The 15,708-nt window shown below is 45.4% G+C and overlaps 1 protein-coding gene across 1 annotated transcript in view; it reads left to right on the top strand.

The window, feature by feature from the left end:
- The window catches only part of FNDC3B (fibronectin type III domain containing 3B), a 327,633-nt gene that overhangs the window by 239,989 nt on the left and 71,936 nt on the right, over positions 1-15,708 (top strand). The window contains exons 9-11 of the mRNA XM_056849976.1: positions 3,521-3,580; positions 12,143-12,281; positions 13,620-13,673. Coding sequence (XP_056705954.1) covers positions 3,521-3,580; positions 12,143-12,281; positions 13,620-13,673 — 253 coding nt within the window. The remainder of the gene's footprint in view (positions 1-3,520; positions 3,581-12,142; positions 12,282-13,619; positions 13,674-15,708) is intronic.

The raw sequence follows: 15,708 nt of genomic DNA, 5'->3' as shown, positions 1-15,708 counted from the left end.
TGGAAGGCGATTTTGAGTTGGTTTTTTCCTAGTGTGTAATGTTTCTATTGGTTGTCTTTGTCATGCCCACCTCCAGCCCTCCTTTCAATGATTGGACTGTCATCATCGTTAAGCCACTCCCTCTCCACCCGAAGATGAGTGACTTTTTTTTTTTTTGGCCCTAAAATTTTGCTATATTGCTGTAGTGTTGGGATGGTAGTATAAACTGGTTCTCTCAATTTCCAGCCTTCATTTTTTAAAAAGTAAGTCTCTAGCCCTTTCCCTCACAAAGATATGCCTTTTTCCTTATATCTCTGTGAGGAAAGGGAATAGAGACTTTAAAAAAAACCTGGGAATTCAGAGAACCTGCTTAAACTATTACTACAACGGTACAGCAATATATCGCTATTTTAGGGCCATTTTTTAAAAAAATAAGGGGTGTGCTCTGACACCACCAATAACTACACTGATTGTGACAGCACCCTCCCTTGAAATTCCTCGTTATTTAAGCCATGTGTAGAAGACAATAAACTGACTTCACAGCTCTAAAAAATGTACAGGGAGGGCAGACATATGGAAGAACCCTGCCCAAACCAATTCCAGTGCTTGTGGATTGACTCCCAAGAAAATCAGGAGTAACTCCAGTGTGCGGAAAAGATCCCGCTGTGTTGTATCCATCGTGTGTGGTTTTGGGAACAGTCTTCACCCAACCACTTCAGCATGTGGTGGCTTGGCCCGTGCAAATGTGTCAGCGCAGTCTGTACACAGTGTCCAAAGTACATCCTTTTCCAGCAACAATGTCACTTATGGGAGCTTGTAGGAAGGTGGGGGTGTCTCATGTATTCTGGGATGCCGGAATTGTCATGTAATGCGCAAGTGGGAGAAAGGCAAAGCCAAGGAAGTTCATAATTATAGCCTTCATGATGGTCCTTCCCCCCACATCCCCTTTGGCAACAGCTGCTTTTTCTTGCTCTTGCTTCTTCCAATGGCAGGCAATAGCAACTGCTGCCAGGGAGTAACACAAACTAGTCCATGCAGCCATTTCTTTCTTGCTCTCTGCCTAAGAAAATTTGGAGCTGCTCCATGAGCTGGGAGTTGTTATACCCCCCTCCCCCTCTCTGTACTCTTTGCATGCAGTACAGATGCTGGGAAAATGTATAGTTTCTTGCAATGTGCAAATTAGTCAGAATGGCAAACTGCAGCTTGTTCTGTTGCCTACAAACCAGGGTTTAAAGTCTTTGGTCGCATTGTAGAACCCTGGTTTGCAGGAACAGAATAATCTGTAGCTTTGCATTTCCCCCTAGCCAGCTTGCTGTAGTAGTTAAGAGCAGTGGTTAGGAGCGGTGGACTCTGATCTGAAGAACCGGGTTTGATTCCCCACTCCTCCACATGGGCGGCGGAGGCTAATATGGTGAACTGGATTTGTTTCCCCACTCCTACACATGAAGCCAGCTGGGTGACCTTGGGCAAGTCACACATTCTCAGCCCCACCTACCTCACAGGGTGTCTGTTGTGGGGAGGAGAAGGGAAAGGTGATTGTAAGCTGGTCTGATTCTCCCTTAAGTGGTAGAGAAAGTTGGCATATAAAAACCAACTCTCCCTTTTCTATTCGGGATTGCTCACAGAGGCTGAACAAAGTTGCAATCCCGAATAGAAGAAGAAGAGTTGGTTTTTATATGCTGACTTTCTCTATCACTTAAGGGAGAATCAAACCAGCTTACAATCACCTTTCTTATCATTTGGAGGGGGGGCAGTTTGTGATGTCTAAATACATTCAGTAGCTCTTGGATTGCAAGAAGTTTCCAGCAAAATGTGGATGAGATGGGAGCAAGCCCTGCCATTACCCCTGTAATGACAGTCAGGACCAAAACTGTGCACTCTCTGGCTTCCCTATATGTCGCAACCTTTGGTCCACTTTCGCTACCATCCATGCAGACATTTTACTGCTTACCTAACCCAGAGTATAAATTATCATGTTAGAAGAAAATGTCATTTAAAATGGTCCTCTTCAAGATCCTTTAATGAGGGGCTGTGGCTCAGTGGTAGAGCCTCTGCTTGGCATGCAGAAGGTCCCAGGTTCAATCCCCGGCATCTCCAGTTAAAGGGACTACGCAGGTAGGTGATGTGAAAGACCTCTGCCTGAGACCCAGGAGGGCCACTGCCGGTCTGAGTAGACAGTACTGACCTTGATGGACCAAGGGTCTGATTCAGTATAAGGCAGCTTCATGTGTTCATTGGTTATCAGTGAGCAGTCTGGCTATTTACAAGCATACCTTGGAGATATTGCAGATTCAGTTCCAGACCACCACCACCCCAAAAAAAATTGGTTTCTCATTGCACACTTAATAGACTACAGTATAGTGTAAACATAGCTTTTAATGTTTACACTATACAGTTATTAAGTGTGCAATAGCATTATGTCTCAAAAATGTACTGTAATAATAACAAAAAAGTTTGAAATATTGCGAGTATTACCAAAATGTGACACAGAGACATGCTGTTGGGAAAATGGCACCAGTAGACTTTATCAAAAATGCATTGTCTGTGAGGCGCAATAAAGCGAGGTATGCCTGTACCGCATTAAAACTGAACACAATGGGGGTTGGAGCAAGTGTCTCCCCTCCCCCTCCCCCCCAGCAAACAACAGAGAATTATGGTTGGCATGAGAACTATGGTTTATACCAGGGGTGGGGAACCTTTTTTCTGCCAAGGGCCATTTGGATATTTATAACATCATTCGCGGGCCATACAGAATTATCAACTTAAAAATTAGTCTGCTGTATTTGGTCAAACATTTAGCCAAGAGGCACAGCCGGAGATGGCTCCAAGTGTCTGCCATGTAGAGCGACTCGCTTTTGAGTGGATCGCCAGTCTTCGATCCTTCTGAGCTAGAGATCTGCCAGGACCCACGAAGGGCCAGACAAAATGATTTTGCGGGCCTTATACGGCCCCCGGGCCTGACGTTCCCCACCCCTGGTTTATACAAACCATGATTTGCTTTAGGAGGAGGGAAGAGGGGAAGGGCCCTAGAGCATTTTCCTAACACTCCTAGCCAGTGTGCCATAGGCTCTCCTCTCCTTCCCCATTAGTTTGAAGGACCAGGTATGACATGTTATGTCTAAACCAGAGCATTGATTAGATAGTTACTGTCATATTCTTTGGTAGGGTCAGCTACAAGCATTCAGAATTTGAGTCCCAATATCACTGTAAAGACCAACAAAATTTTCCAGGGTTTAAGCTCAGCGAGTATAAACTCATGAAAGGTTATACATTGGAAAATCTTGTTGGTCTTTAAGGTGATATTACTGGACTCCACAGTTTGGTGTTGCTATTACAGAGTAACATGGCTACCTCCCTGAAACGACAAGCCTTCAGTATCAGTAAAAAATCTTGTCAACAATTCAGTGTCGTTTTATTGCCTTTTATAGGCCTTGAAGGTACTTTTGTGGTTTATGAGTCAATATTTTTTTTCACTTGATGACTCTAGATGCAAGGAGTTCTAAGTACTTATATTGCTGTTTTTGTACCATTTGTTTTTCAGTGGAGAAGAATTGGAATATAAACTGAAAGACCTTAGGCCAGCAACAGAATACCACGTCAGGTGAGCTGCAGTGGGTGGAAAGATTTCATGCTCGTCGTTTGTACATTTATAAATATTAGAACGAAAGCGCAAAGCTTCACAGGTGCTCGCATTTGTGTGTGAACACTGAATAGATGTCGTGACTCTTTAAAAATAGGTATATGTTTTCCGGGCTTTAAAAAAATATATATATATGGAAATGAATCCACTGCTTTTAGCTGTCTTAGGGCGAAAACTCATGGTCACTTTAGCCTCCTTTATTCCCTGTTTCAGCCAGGATTCAACCAGGATTGAACACATGCGTTTCACCAAACATGCGTTCGGTTCTGACTCAATCCTGGCTGAAATAGGGATTAAAGGAGGCTAAAGCGACCAGGAGCCCCGTGGCGCAGAGTGTTAAGCTGCTGTACTGCAGTCAAAAGCTCTGCTCACGACCTGAGTTTGATCCCGACGGAAGTCGGTTTCAGGTAGCCTGCTCAAGGTTGACACAGCCTTCCATCCTTCCGAGGTCAGTAAAATGAGTACCCAGCTTGCTGGGGGTAAAGGGAAGATGACTGGGGAAGGCACTGGCAAACCACCCCGCAAACAAAGTCTGCCTTGGAAACGTCGGGATGTGACGTCACCCCATGGGTCAGGAATGACCTGGTGCTTGCACAGGGGACCTTTACCTTTTAAAGCGACCATGCGTTTTCGGCCTTAGTGTTCAGTCTGTGAAGTTTTGGACATGCACAACAATGATTTGGTATTTTCAGTATAATGCTTGAATCCTGGCAATTTGTCATATTTTGACATTTCACTGTAGTATATGTGTGCGCGTGCTAAAATTGAAGAGTTCTGTATTTTTCTGACTGTATAAATGAAGGATAGATAAAGGGGCCTTGGCTCAGTGGCGGAGCACCGGCCAGCGTGGTGTAGTGGCTAAGAGCTGTGGACTGTAATCTGGAGAACTGGGTTTGATTCCCCACTCCACCACATGAAGCCTGCTGGATGACCTTGGGCTAACCACAATTCTTTCCGAACTCTCTCAGCCCCACCTTCCTTACAAGGTATCTGTTGTGGGGAGGGGAAGGGAAGGAGATTGTAAGCTGGTTTGAGACTCCTTAAAGGTAGAGAAAACTCTCTTCTAGTTCTTCTTCAAATGGGATGCATCAAGACGGCAGCTTCCCACCATCCTTGCTTGGCCCCTATAGCACCTACATCTTGGAATTTGGGAAGCGCTGAGTGGAAAGATGGATACCTTTTCCTACTTAAGGCACACCCCTTCATGTTCACTGTGGGAAAACTAGCAGGGTCAGTTGGCCAAAACCTATGCAGCTTATACTTTGGTCCCATGTCAACTGGTTGGTGGACAGCTTGAGCTGCAATGGTCTGTAGAAAAGAAGCACTGAAACAAGCTCCTGATTCCTCCCAGTTAGAGTTGAGCCTTTACACTGGCTCTAAGACAGTGACAGACCTTGGTTTGCCCTGTTCTGTGTAGAACATCTAGTAAATACAGCTGGCGTTCCAAAGGGATAAATATGTTCTTGGCTGCTGATGAAAATCTCCCGATCACTGTAAGAAAGGAGGGGAAGTGCCAGGGGTGTATGACATCCAATTTTTCCGACTCAAGTTCCTGGCACACACTGGACCCTGGTTTGGAACTCCTGCAAACCCCAAAACTCTCTCCCATCTGTACTTTGGCTCCCTCTGTGCTAGTGTATTGGCCCTGTTACGAAACACATTTAGTCCGATGCTAGGAGAGCTGAAAGTGTCTAATTTTCCAGCTTCAAAAAACAAAATCAAATAAAGTCTTCAGGGTATTTGTGTGTGCAAATCTCAGCTTTTGATTGTGGGCTGTCATATAGAGGATGGTGCCGAGTTGTTTTCTGTTGCCCCAGAAGGTCGGACCAACGGGTTGAAATTAAATCAAGGTCTGGACATTAGGAAGAACTTTCTGACCGTTAGAGCGGTTCCTCAGTGGAACAGGCTTCCTTGGGAGGTGGTAAGCTCTCCTTCCCTGGAGGTTTTGAAGCAGAGGCTAGATGGCCATCTGTCAGCAATGCTGATTCTATAACCTTAGGCAGACGATGAGGGGACGGGCGCCTTGGCCATCTTCCTGGCATGGAGTTACTGGGGGGGTGGGGGGGGAGATAGTTTTGAATTTCCTGCATTGTGCAGGGGGTTGGACTAGATGACCCTGGTGGTCCCTTCCAACTCTATGATTCTGTGTGTACCCTACCCATTTTAGTGCCCCTCTGAGGTGACTCACGCTACGCCCAGTGTTTTCATTTACGTAGAAGATCTTTTTAAAAATCAAATGACAACTTTAACCAAAAGTTCTTTTTTTTTTCTTTGGAAGCATGTGTGCCAAAATATGATTCGGGTTAAAAGTTGTGTTTTAGGAATATGGAGAATATTGGCTGGAGGCTTTTCTAACAGTAAACCAGCGGCCTCACATTAGCTTCCTCGCAAAGTTACTGACAGCGCTGCACTGTGCTGCACATTAGCTTCCTCGCAAAGTTACTGACAGCGCTGCACTGTGGAAATAATGGAAGGGTATAAATTTCACACAATTACGTCTTGCAAACTTCACTGACCGTATAAACACTAAGGGCAGTATCTAAATTCATTTGTATATTTTATAAGGCCAACCTGCTTTCTTAGAAGATTCCACTGAGCTGTATGTTTGTTCATTTCATTAAAGACAGCGATCTAAGACAAATAGAGAGGGTTTAGGTTGTGTTTCTCTTTCACTATAGCGGCACGTGTTTGCTCAGTTTTCCATTTTAACATGTTCCAGCTTCACGAAAGATATTTTGACACAGGTTTCTTTCAGGCCTGTTAAAGGATACTTTAAAACTTTACATTCCTTTCTGGTTAACCTACATTGGCTCTCATTTTTAGAAATCCCGTCTCTTTTTCCAGACGAAAGCAAACTTCCGCACAATTTTCCCGCCACCAAATTCTTCTTCTCTGTGGGATGCTTTAGCCTTGATAAAAAGAACAGGAATATCTTTTTTTTTTTAAAATTGCGCTGACGGCAATCCAAGCTAGCATTGTGCCCTGTTTTAAAGCCAGTGCTGATTTAAGAATAGTGGTGATGATTGAAGGAACGTTCAAAATTGAGGCCGGTTGCACCTGGGTTAAAAGGAGGGAGCAGGTAAAGATTGAAGAAGAATTGGTTTTTATATGCTGACTTTCTTTACCACTTAAGGGAGACTCAAACCCGCTTACAACCACCTTCCCTTCCCCTCCCCACAACAGACACCCTGTGTGGTAGGTGGGGCTGAGAGAGAGCTCTAACAGAGCTGTGACTAGCCCAAGGTCACCCAGCTGGCTTCATGTGGAGGAGTGGAGAAACAAATCCAGTTCACTAGATTAGCCTCCACCGCTCATGTGGAGGAGTGAGGAATCAAACCCGATTCTCCAGATTAGAGTCCACTGCCCCAAACCACCGCTCTTAACCACTACACCATGCTGGCCAGGGGCATTATGCTAAATTTGAGAGGAAGAGAGCTGCAAGCATTTTGCTTCCCATTAGCCACCAGAGATACCACTTCCCCATCATCCCTCAATTTGGCATCTGCCCACTGCTGTGTTTCTAGTGATATTCCTTGGCAGTGCATGGAAAATGCCTGAACCTTGGTCCACTATAGTCTTAGAGGGCAGGGTTGATTTCCTCCCTACTTCGGGGGCAAAAGTACCAGAATGTCTCACCTGCTGTGCCCAAATCCATACCCGCATCTGGCATGCCAGGTGCTGGTGACATAGACACCAAATAGATGTGCATAGTTAAACTGTGGAACTCCCTGCCCCAGGATGTGGTTATTGCTGCCAACCTGGAAGGCTTTAAGAGGGGAGTGGACATGTTCATGGAGGAGAGGGCTATCCCTAGCTACTAGTCAAAATGGATGCTAGTCATGATGCATACCTGTTCTCTCCAGGATGAGAGGAGCATGCCTATTATATTAGGTGCTGTGGAACACAGGCAGGATGATGCTGCTGCAGTCGTCTTATTTCTGGGCTTCCTAGAGGCACCTGGTTGGCCACCATGTGAACAGACTGCTGGACTTGATGGACCTTGGTCTGATCCAGCATGGCCTTTCTTATGTTCTTATGTGTCGTATAGAAAGGGTTAACGTTAGTTTGGCGTCTGTGGGAAATTAACCTGCCTGTTTGGTCCAGAATGGCTCTAGGCGAAGCGCAAGAAGGAAAACCAGACAAAATTCAAAGCTTGTTCTTGTGGCTGTTTTTTTTTGGGGGGGGGGGGAGGCGTTGCTGTGCAACTGAGTCAGCACCGAGCACTAAAATGCGCAAAACAAATATGTGAAGATGTTGTATAACGAAGTCAGAAAACCGTTCTAGGTCATTTTGACCTTGGCAGTGTTTCCCTGAGATTTACATTTTCACAGGGATAAACTGTTCTGGAATATATATTTTTTTATTGTTTCGATGCATGAGAAAAACACGTCACACTTTCAGCATCTTGCATCTGGGTGTCATATTTCTTCAGGGATGTTATATGAAGGCTCTTTAATGCTAGCTACTTTCTTTAAAGAACATTTTTCCCATTAAATTTCTAGGTGGTAAAAGTCAGAACTGCTCTGTTTTTTTACCTGACCTGGATGCTCAGGCTAGTCTGATCTTGCCAGATCTTAGAAGCTAAGTAGGGTCAGCCCTGGTTAGTACTTGGATGGGAGACCACCAAGGAAGTCCAGGGTTGCTACGCATAGGCAGGCAATGGCAAACCACCTCTGTTTGTCTCTTGTCTCGAAAACCCTACAGGGTGCTATAAATCAGCTGCCACTTGATGGCATTTTCCACCATCACCGTTTCTCTGTTTTATCAAGCACCAGTGCAACATCAGCAGTACTTTTATTGACAGCATTTTAATCCTGCTTTTTCTGACTGCACCGCACTATTACAAGTTGAAGGAGCTGGGTATGTTTAGCCTGAAGAGGAGAAGACTGAGAGGGGATATGATAACCATCTTCAAGTACTTCAAGGGTGGTGCCAAGTTGTTTTCTGTTGCCCCAGAAGGTCGGAACAGAACCAACGGGTTGAAATTAAATCAAAAGAGTTTCCATCTAGACATTAGCAAGAATTTTTTAACAGTTAGAACGGTTCCTCAGTGGAACAGGCTTCCTCGGGAGGTGGTGAGTTCTCCTTCCTTGGAGGTTTTTAAGCAGAGGCTAGATGGCCATCTATCAGCAATGCTGATTCTGTGACCGTAGGCAGATCATGAGACGGAGGGCATCTTGGCCATCTTCTGGGCATGGAGTATGGGTCACTGGGTGTGTGTGTGGGGGGGGGAGGTAGTTGTGAATGTCCTGCATTGTGCAGGGGTTGGACTAGATGACCCTGTTGGTCCCTTCCAATTCTATGATTCTAAGGATAACATATGTTCACTTCACCTGCATTATCTCTGCAGTTTATCCAGCAAGTCTCTAAAGCAGGTCAATAAGATAACCGTTTTGCACATCAAAGGATTCAGTCTGACGCTTGCATGGCGTGAGGCAAGATTGGAAGCGGCTCACAGCCCATGGACTCCTCGTCCTACTAGCTCTCAAGCAGCTGTTGATCTCCTAAAAGAGCAAGCCCCACAGTTTAAACAGTGCTGGTTTCAGCCACATTAATCTGTCACTAGAAACCATAGTTCAGATGTAACTGTGCTTAATAAACCTCATATCACAATTTCAGATCCTGTACCCTAACTAACCCTAGTTATTAGAGAAGACTACATTCAGACACTCATACTGTCATTCCTCCAAGCCATTTTGCTTAGGGATCCTGGAGGGCATTTTTTTTTTTTTTTGCCATCTTCTGGGCATGGAGTAGGGGTCACTGGGGTGGTTTGTGGGGTTGTGAATTTCCTGCATTATGCATAGGGTTGCCAACCTCCAGGTACTAGCTGGAGATCTGCTATTACAACTGATCTCCAGCCGATAGAGTTCAGTTCACCTGGAGAAAATGGCCACTTTGGCAATTGGGCTCTATGGCATGGAAGTCCCTCCCCAAACCCTGCCCTCCTCAGGCTCCACCCAAAAACCTTCCGCCGGTGGCGAAGAGGGGCCTGGCAACCCTAATTATGCAGGGGGTTGGACTAGATGACCCTGATGGTCCCTTCCTACTCTATGATTCTATAATCTGTTTAAACCACAGCTTCGCATGATGTCTGAACAGGGCCAGGGCCAACTTAAAACTCCCATTTGTCCGAGATGTGGTTTCACGGAAGTAGGGTTGCCAGGTCCCTCTTCACCACCGGCGGGAGGTTTTTGGGGTGGAGCCTAAGGAGGGCGGGGTTTGGGGAGGGGAGGGACTTCGATGCCGTAGAGTCCAATTGCCAAAGCGGCCATTTCCTCCAGGTGAACTGATCTCTATCGGCTGGAGATCAGTTGCAATAGCAGGAGATCTCCAGTTAGTACCTGGAGGTTGGCAACCCTACACAGAAGCGCTATATCTATCTGGTTGGGCAGCCAAGGCTACTAACAAATGGCTTGCTGTAGTAGAATGGACCCTTAGCCAGCTTAAATTGATCTCATTAGCGTTTTATTCTCACTCTCAATGACTGCAGTTCCTGTAAAGTAAGCAAAGCCCCAAACCGTTCGCCTTTCCTTTACAATATCCATTTCCTCATCAACTCTATGGATTTTTCCAAACTCATCAGTTAGGCTTCAGGCCAAACAGTCGCTCATTTGATGTGTGAGGTTAGAGATGTGGCGGCCTTGTGGGGGACTGGAAATACTTTAAAAAAATATTTTCCCCAAGAGCTTTTTCAAATGTTTCTAGCGGCAAAATTTTGGGGAGCACTGGGGGGAAAAACCCTGAATTATTTATTTAGAACATTTCTATGCTGCTTCTTCAGAGTCCAGCTCAAGGTGGCCATCATATCTGCGTGACCATCTCTCCAGATATACCCCCCCCCCAAGAATGCTTTGTTCAATGGGAAACAACTTACTGGTGGTCCCTGGCCCAAAGAGTGTCCAGCTGTTCTCAACCAGACCCAGAGCCTTTTCAGCTCTGGCCCCGGCCTGGTGGAACTAGGTTTGCCAGGTCCCACTTCACCACCGGCGGGAGGTTTTTTGGGTGGAGCCTGAGGAGGGCAGGGTTTGGGGAGGGGAGGGACTGCAATGCCATAGAGTCTAATAGCCAAAGCGGCCATTTTCTCCAGGTGAACTGTTCTCTGTCGGCTGGAGATCACTTGTAAGAGCACGAGATCTCCAGCTACTACCTGGAGGTTGGCAACCCTAGGTGGAACTCTCTCTCTAATGAGACCAGGGCCCTGGCTCAATTCCACAGGGCCTGCAAGACTGAGATGTTCCTCCAGGCCTATGGTTGAAGATAGTGGCGGTTTCCGTCTTAGCTGGCCTCCTTCCCTTCACTTTCCCCCTCCCACTCCTCCTTCTCTATCCTGCCTTCCAAGTTATATTATTAGTAGGGTTGCCAACCTCCAGGTAGTAGCTGGAGATCTCCCGCTGTTACAGCTGATCTCCAGCCAATAGAGGTCAGTTCACCTGGAGAAAACGGCCGCTTTGGCAATTGGACTCTATGGCATTGAAGTCCCTCCCCAAATCCCACCCTCCTCAGGCTTCACCCCCAAAACCTCCCATTGGTGGCGAAGAGGGTCCTGGCAACCCTAATTATTAGTTATGCCTACTGTCCCGAGACGCGGGCCAGACGTGCCGCTATTCCCGCCGCTAACACCCGCCAACACTAGGGGGCAGTCAGGAGCGCCACACCTACCCTAACCCTGATCCCTGTCCATCAGGGCTGTTTCTTATCCCTACTTGGCTGGCACCCGCCACTGAAATGATTAAGGGCGCCATTAGAAATTTTAAGATGTGGAGGATTTTTAATTGGGAATGTATCTTTTAATTTGTGTAATGTGCTGTGAGCTGCCCCGAGCCCGGCGTTGCTGGGGAGGGGTGGAATATAAACCAAATAAATTGCTTCACTAGGGGTGAGTAAGTTTCCCCAGCAGCCTGTTGTTTAGATAGGCTAAGTAGGATTAACCTTCCAGTTTCCGCCCCTTCTTTGGGCTTCAGGAAGACTTAGTGGAAGAAAAAAGGGGAATAAGACCTAATTTAAACATTAAAATAGCACAATGGCATATCCTAAGGTTGAAATCTGTAACCACAACCAAACACGTTTTGGCCTATTGGGCCTTCATCAGTGGTTAATTAAAACCCATGTTAGCCTGCACACATTTACAGAAATACATACATACATACATACATACATACATACATACATACATACATACATACATATACAAACAGTTCAAACCCAACCAGGCATGTGTATAGGTTGTAAAATCTATTACCAATTACTCAAACATCTGGTCAGATTGGTTCTAGTTGTAATACTGGTTAGTAATGTCTCATATACTGTGTGTGCAGGTATCAACCTAGTAGAGCAGTCAACAGTCAGGAAGACTTAAGCAGCATCGGGTGTTTCCAAACCATTAGTTAGACCCCTAAAGATGCCCACATGATGCCCCAAACCACTGAGCAATCCTAAGATCAAGAAAAGGAATTGTGACGCTCACCTGCTTCAAACACAGGCAATAATTCCCCCCCCCCCCGATTCTGTTTCTGCATTCAGGGTATACGCCATGTACAATTCCGTGAAGGGATCCTGCTCAGAACCTGTGGGCTTCGCCACGCACAGCTGTGTCCCGGAATGCCCCTTCCCGCCCAAACCTTCACACAGGACCAAAAATTCCCTAACTTTGCAATGGAAGGTAAGTGGCATAAAAGTTTGAAAAAACCAACAAATAAAAAAAGGGCTATTCTTTTGAATCCCATATAAGGCAATTTAGAAAACAAAGAGAAAGTGGGTTAAGAGTCCCGGATCTTTTGCTTCCTACCCTCCGGGCACCAGCCAGTTCTTCTGCGTTGCAGCTGGACGGAGCACGACCCAGCAAACGTGAATCGCTTTGCATTCTTGTCCTGTTCTCGGTTTCTCGGGAGAGGACAAGGAGGCTCCCGGAGGGCAGTCTGAGACTCGCTCATTCTTATTCAACACATCTTTCAGGATTCTTAAATCCACAGCAGGTGGTTTTCTGGTATGTTTAATAACCAGGTGTGGAAAATGCTGATGGGAAGCAGCGCAAGGCATGCAAAGGGGCAGCTTTGGGCAGAGCAAGGAGTTGGGGGAAGAGAGTTCCTTTTGAAGATGGAAGGGGGAATCCGGTCCCAGGAGCGGCAACCTTCTCCAACAGGAGTTGTCCACAGTTGGATCCGTTGCATCCTTTCCCTTGGGTCCAGCTCAGTCAGCTTTCCTGCGTTGGTATTTGCTCAGGGACTTCCTTCCAGGGTGTCTCTCAGCAACCCGCTCCCCTGCCCTGAGTCTGGGGATGCTTCCAAAATCCTACCCGTCAAAATTTCTCCCAGAATTTTGACACATTGAACTTTTAGACTTCATAAGCTGAACTGATGAGTGAGGAATTCTCCATCGTTGTGCTGTTTCATTTCTGTCTTTTGTACAGAGAACGTTACGGGAGCCACGAGGGTTCCCCCCCCTTTTCTTTTTTGACGTCATGTCACAGCTGACTAATGGTGACTCTGTAGTGTTTTTAAGGCAAGAGGTGTTCAAAGGGGATTTGCCATGGTCCGCCTCTGCATCACGAGCGTAGGGAGTTTTACACAAAAACACATGAAGCTGCCTTACACTGAACCAGACCCTTGGTCCATCAAAATCAGTATTGTCTATTCAGACCAGCAGCGGCTCTCCAGGGTCTCCGGCAGAGGTCTCCAGTTAAAGGGACTGGGCAAGTAAGTGATGTGAAAGACTTCTACCTGAGACCTTGGTGAGCTGCTGACGGTCTGAGCAGACAATACTGACTTGGATGGACCAAGGGTCTGATTCAGTATAAGGCAGCTTCATATGTTCATGTGTTCAGCGGGATCCATAGGGAAGCCCACGTAATACTTCCCCCGGTGCCACATGTATAAATTTTCCTGCTGTAGAAATTCCCTGGAGTGCATTTTTGGGACGCTGCCTGTTGAGTTCTTTATAAACTTCTCAGCATGTTTTCTCACCTCCTCTTTTCTCTTTTTTGCTGTTTTTAAACTTGTAGGCCCCTATTGACAATGGTTCGAAAATCACCAGCTACCTTTTAGAATGGGATGAGGTAAGTGATGCATCAACTGGGGGAAATAAGCATTCTGTTGTTGTATAAGCCTGCTGTTCTCTAGGGGGACACGTGTGTTTGTTAAGTGCCGTCAAGTCACTTCTGCCTTATGGCGATCTATGAATTAATGACCTCCAAAATGTCTTAAGTCATTAACTGCCTTGCTCAAGTCTTGCAAACTGAAGACCGTGGCCTCCTTTATTGCATCAGCCCATCTCATGTTGGGCTTTCCTCTTTTCCTACAACTTTTCATAGCATTGTTGTCTTTTCCCGTAACTCCTGTCTTCTCACGATGTGGCCAAAGTACGATAGCCTCAGTTTAGTCATTTTAGTTTCTAGGGAGAGTTCAGAATGAAATTGTGGAAGTGCAGAGTCTCATATTGCTTTGATAGTGGTGTAAACAGCTTGGGCCGCATGTAAACAGTACAGTTCAGTTCAGAAACAACTGTAAGGTACCAATGCTTGCTACAAAGGTAGAAAAAAACATGCAAAGCACCAGAGGTTACAAGGCGTTTATCTAATAACTTACAGTTACTCCAAAAAATTTCAAAATAGTAGTAACAACAAAGATTCAAATAAATTGCAAAACGTGTATTGCAGTGTACAAATAATGGGCAAACACAAAAAGCAAAAATGTTGATAATCTAACATAGAACCACAACAGTGACAGGTCTTCCTGCTAGTATCCTGTTTCGATATCCTTTTTCTGACTGTCACTGTAGCTATCATCAGAAATGAGGTAATTATCCTTTATGACACATAGGTAATATGAAGCAATGAAGCCATAAATTCAGTTAACACATGCAGCGTAGATGGCTGTGGGCTGAAGTCTTCTATCAGAGGTTTCTTCCCCTTCTTTTTTTCTGCTTCAAAGATAGCCTTCCTTTTGTACCTTCATTATCCAACAGAAAACAACCCCCAGGAAATGTACTTTGGAAATAGTTTCAGGTGGGTAGCGATGTTGTTCGTCAGTCGAAGAGCAAGATTCAAGTTCAGTAGCTCCTTAAAGACCAACAAGATTTCCAGGAGATAAGCTTTCAAGAAAGTTTCCTCTGACAAAGGGAGCAGTGACTCTCGAAAGCTTATACCCTGGAAATCTTGTTTATTTAAAACGTACTACTGGACTCGCACTTTGGAAAATCAATCTGACGTCCACTTACAGAGCCATCCAAAGCAGAGTTATGCCCCTACTAAAGCCCATTGACTTTAGTGGACTCAGAAGGGTGTAAACTTTGCTTAGGGCAGCACTGTTAGTTTCCTGGGAAGTTAGGAGCCCCTGGCTTCTGAGCAGTTTGAAAGTCATCTCTGAAGTCCACATTTTCAAGCATGAATAGAGCTTATGCCTAACCTGAAAAGGGAAAGAGAGCCATTGGAAACTCGAGTTCTTTCCATTGGAAAGCCATTGGAAACTGGAGTATGATAGAAGAAATTGTCCTTGCTGATTTTCTGCTGGACTCAGCTGTTAATGGCACAAAGACCCTTTAGATCATACAGAGCCAATTACTTGATAACTTTTCATGGCTCTGGAGTTACTGGTAATATTAGCATATGAGTCATCTAGAATCTGAGGTATGTATTTGGAATGGTGAAGGGGGGAATCAGTGGGGGGTGTTGCATGGTTCTGGGGGGGGCACCAGGAAAAAAAGCAATCAGAAAGTTTGTAAGCCACTGTTGTTAATTTCCCTTCCCTGTAGAATTAATAAGGAAATGGGGAAGCGTATTGAAAGAGTCAGTTGATTGTTGTATTGATATTTGACTCAAAATTGGAAGAAGAAAAGACAGAAGATCACAGGATTCTGGGAAGACTTTAATCGTTGTGGATCTACCATTTGGCTTGAGCCCTTGTCCCAAACCACAGCAGCAGCTAAAACTTTTGTTATTTTGAAAGAAGGGAGGTTTCCAGGCGATTAATGCTCGGTTAATTAGAAATATCAGCCAGCCTCTGATGTTATTGCCAGTAGAACATGAAATATGAGTCACTGCGAGAGAGATCTGAAATATCAGCCAGCCCGAACTTAGCTCGGGGAAAAATAAA

The sequence above is a fragment of the Euleptes europaea genome, chromosome 5 (assembly GCF_029931775.1).
Source record: "Euleptes europaea isolate rEulEur1 chromosome 5, rEulEur1.hap1, whole genome shotgun sequence".
Classification (NCBI taxonomy): Eukaryota; Metazoa; Chordata; class Lepidosauria; order Squamata; family Sphaerodactylidae; genus Euleptes; species Euleptes europaea.
This window is presented reverse-complemented; position numbering and strand designations above follow the sequence as displayed.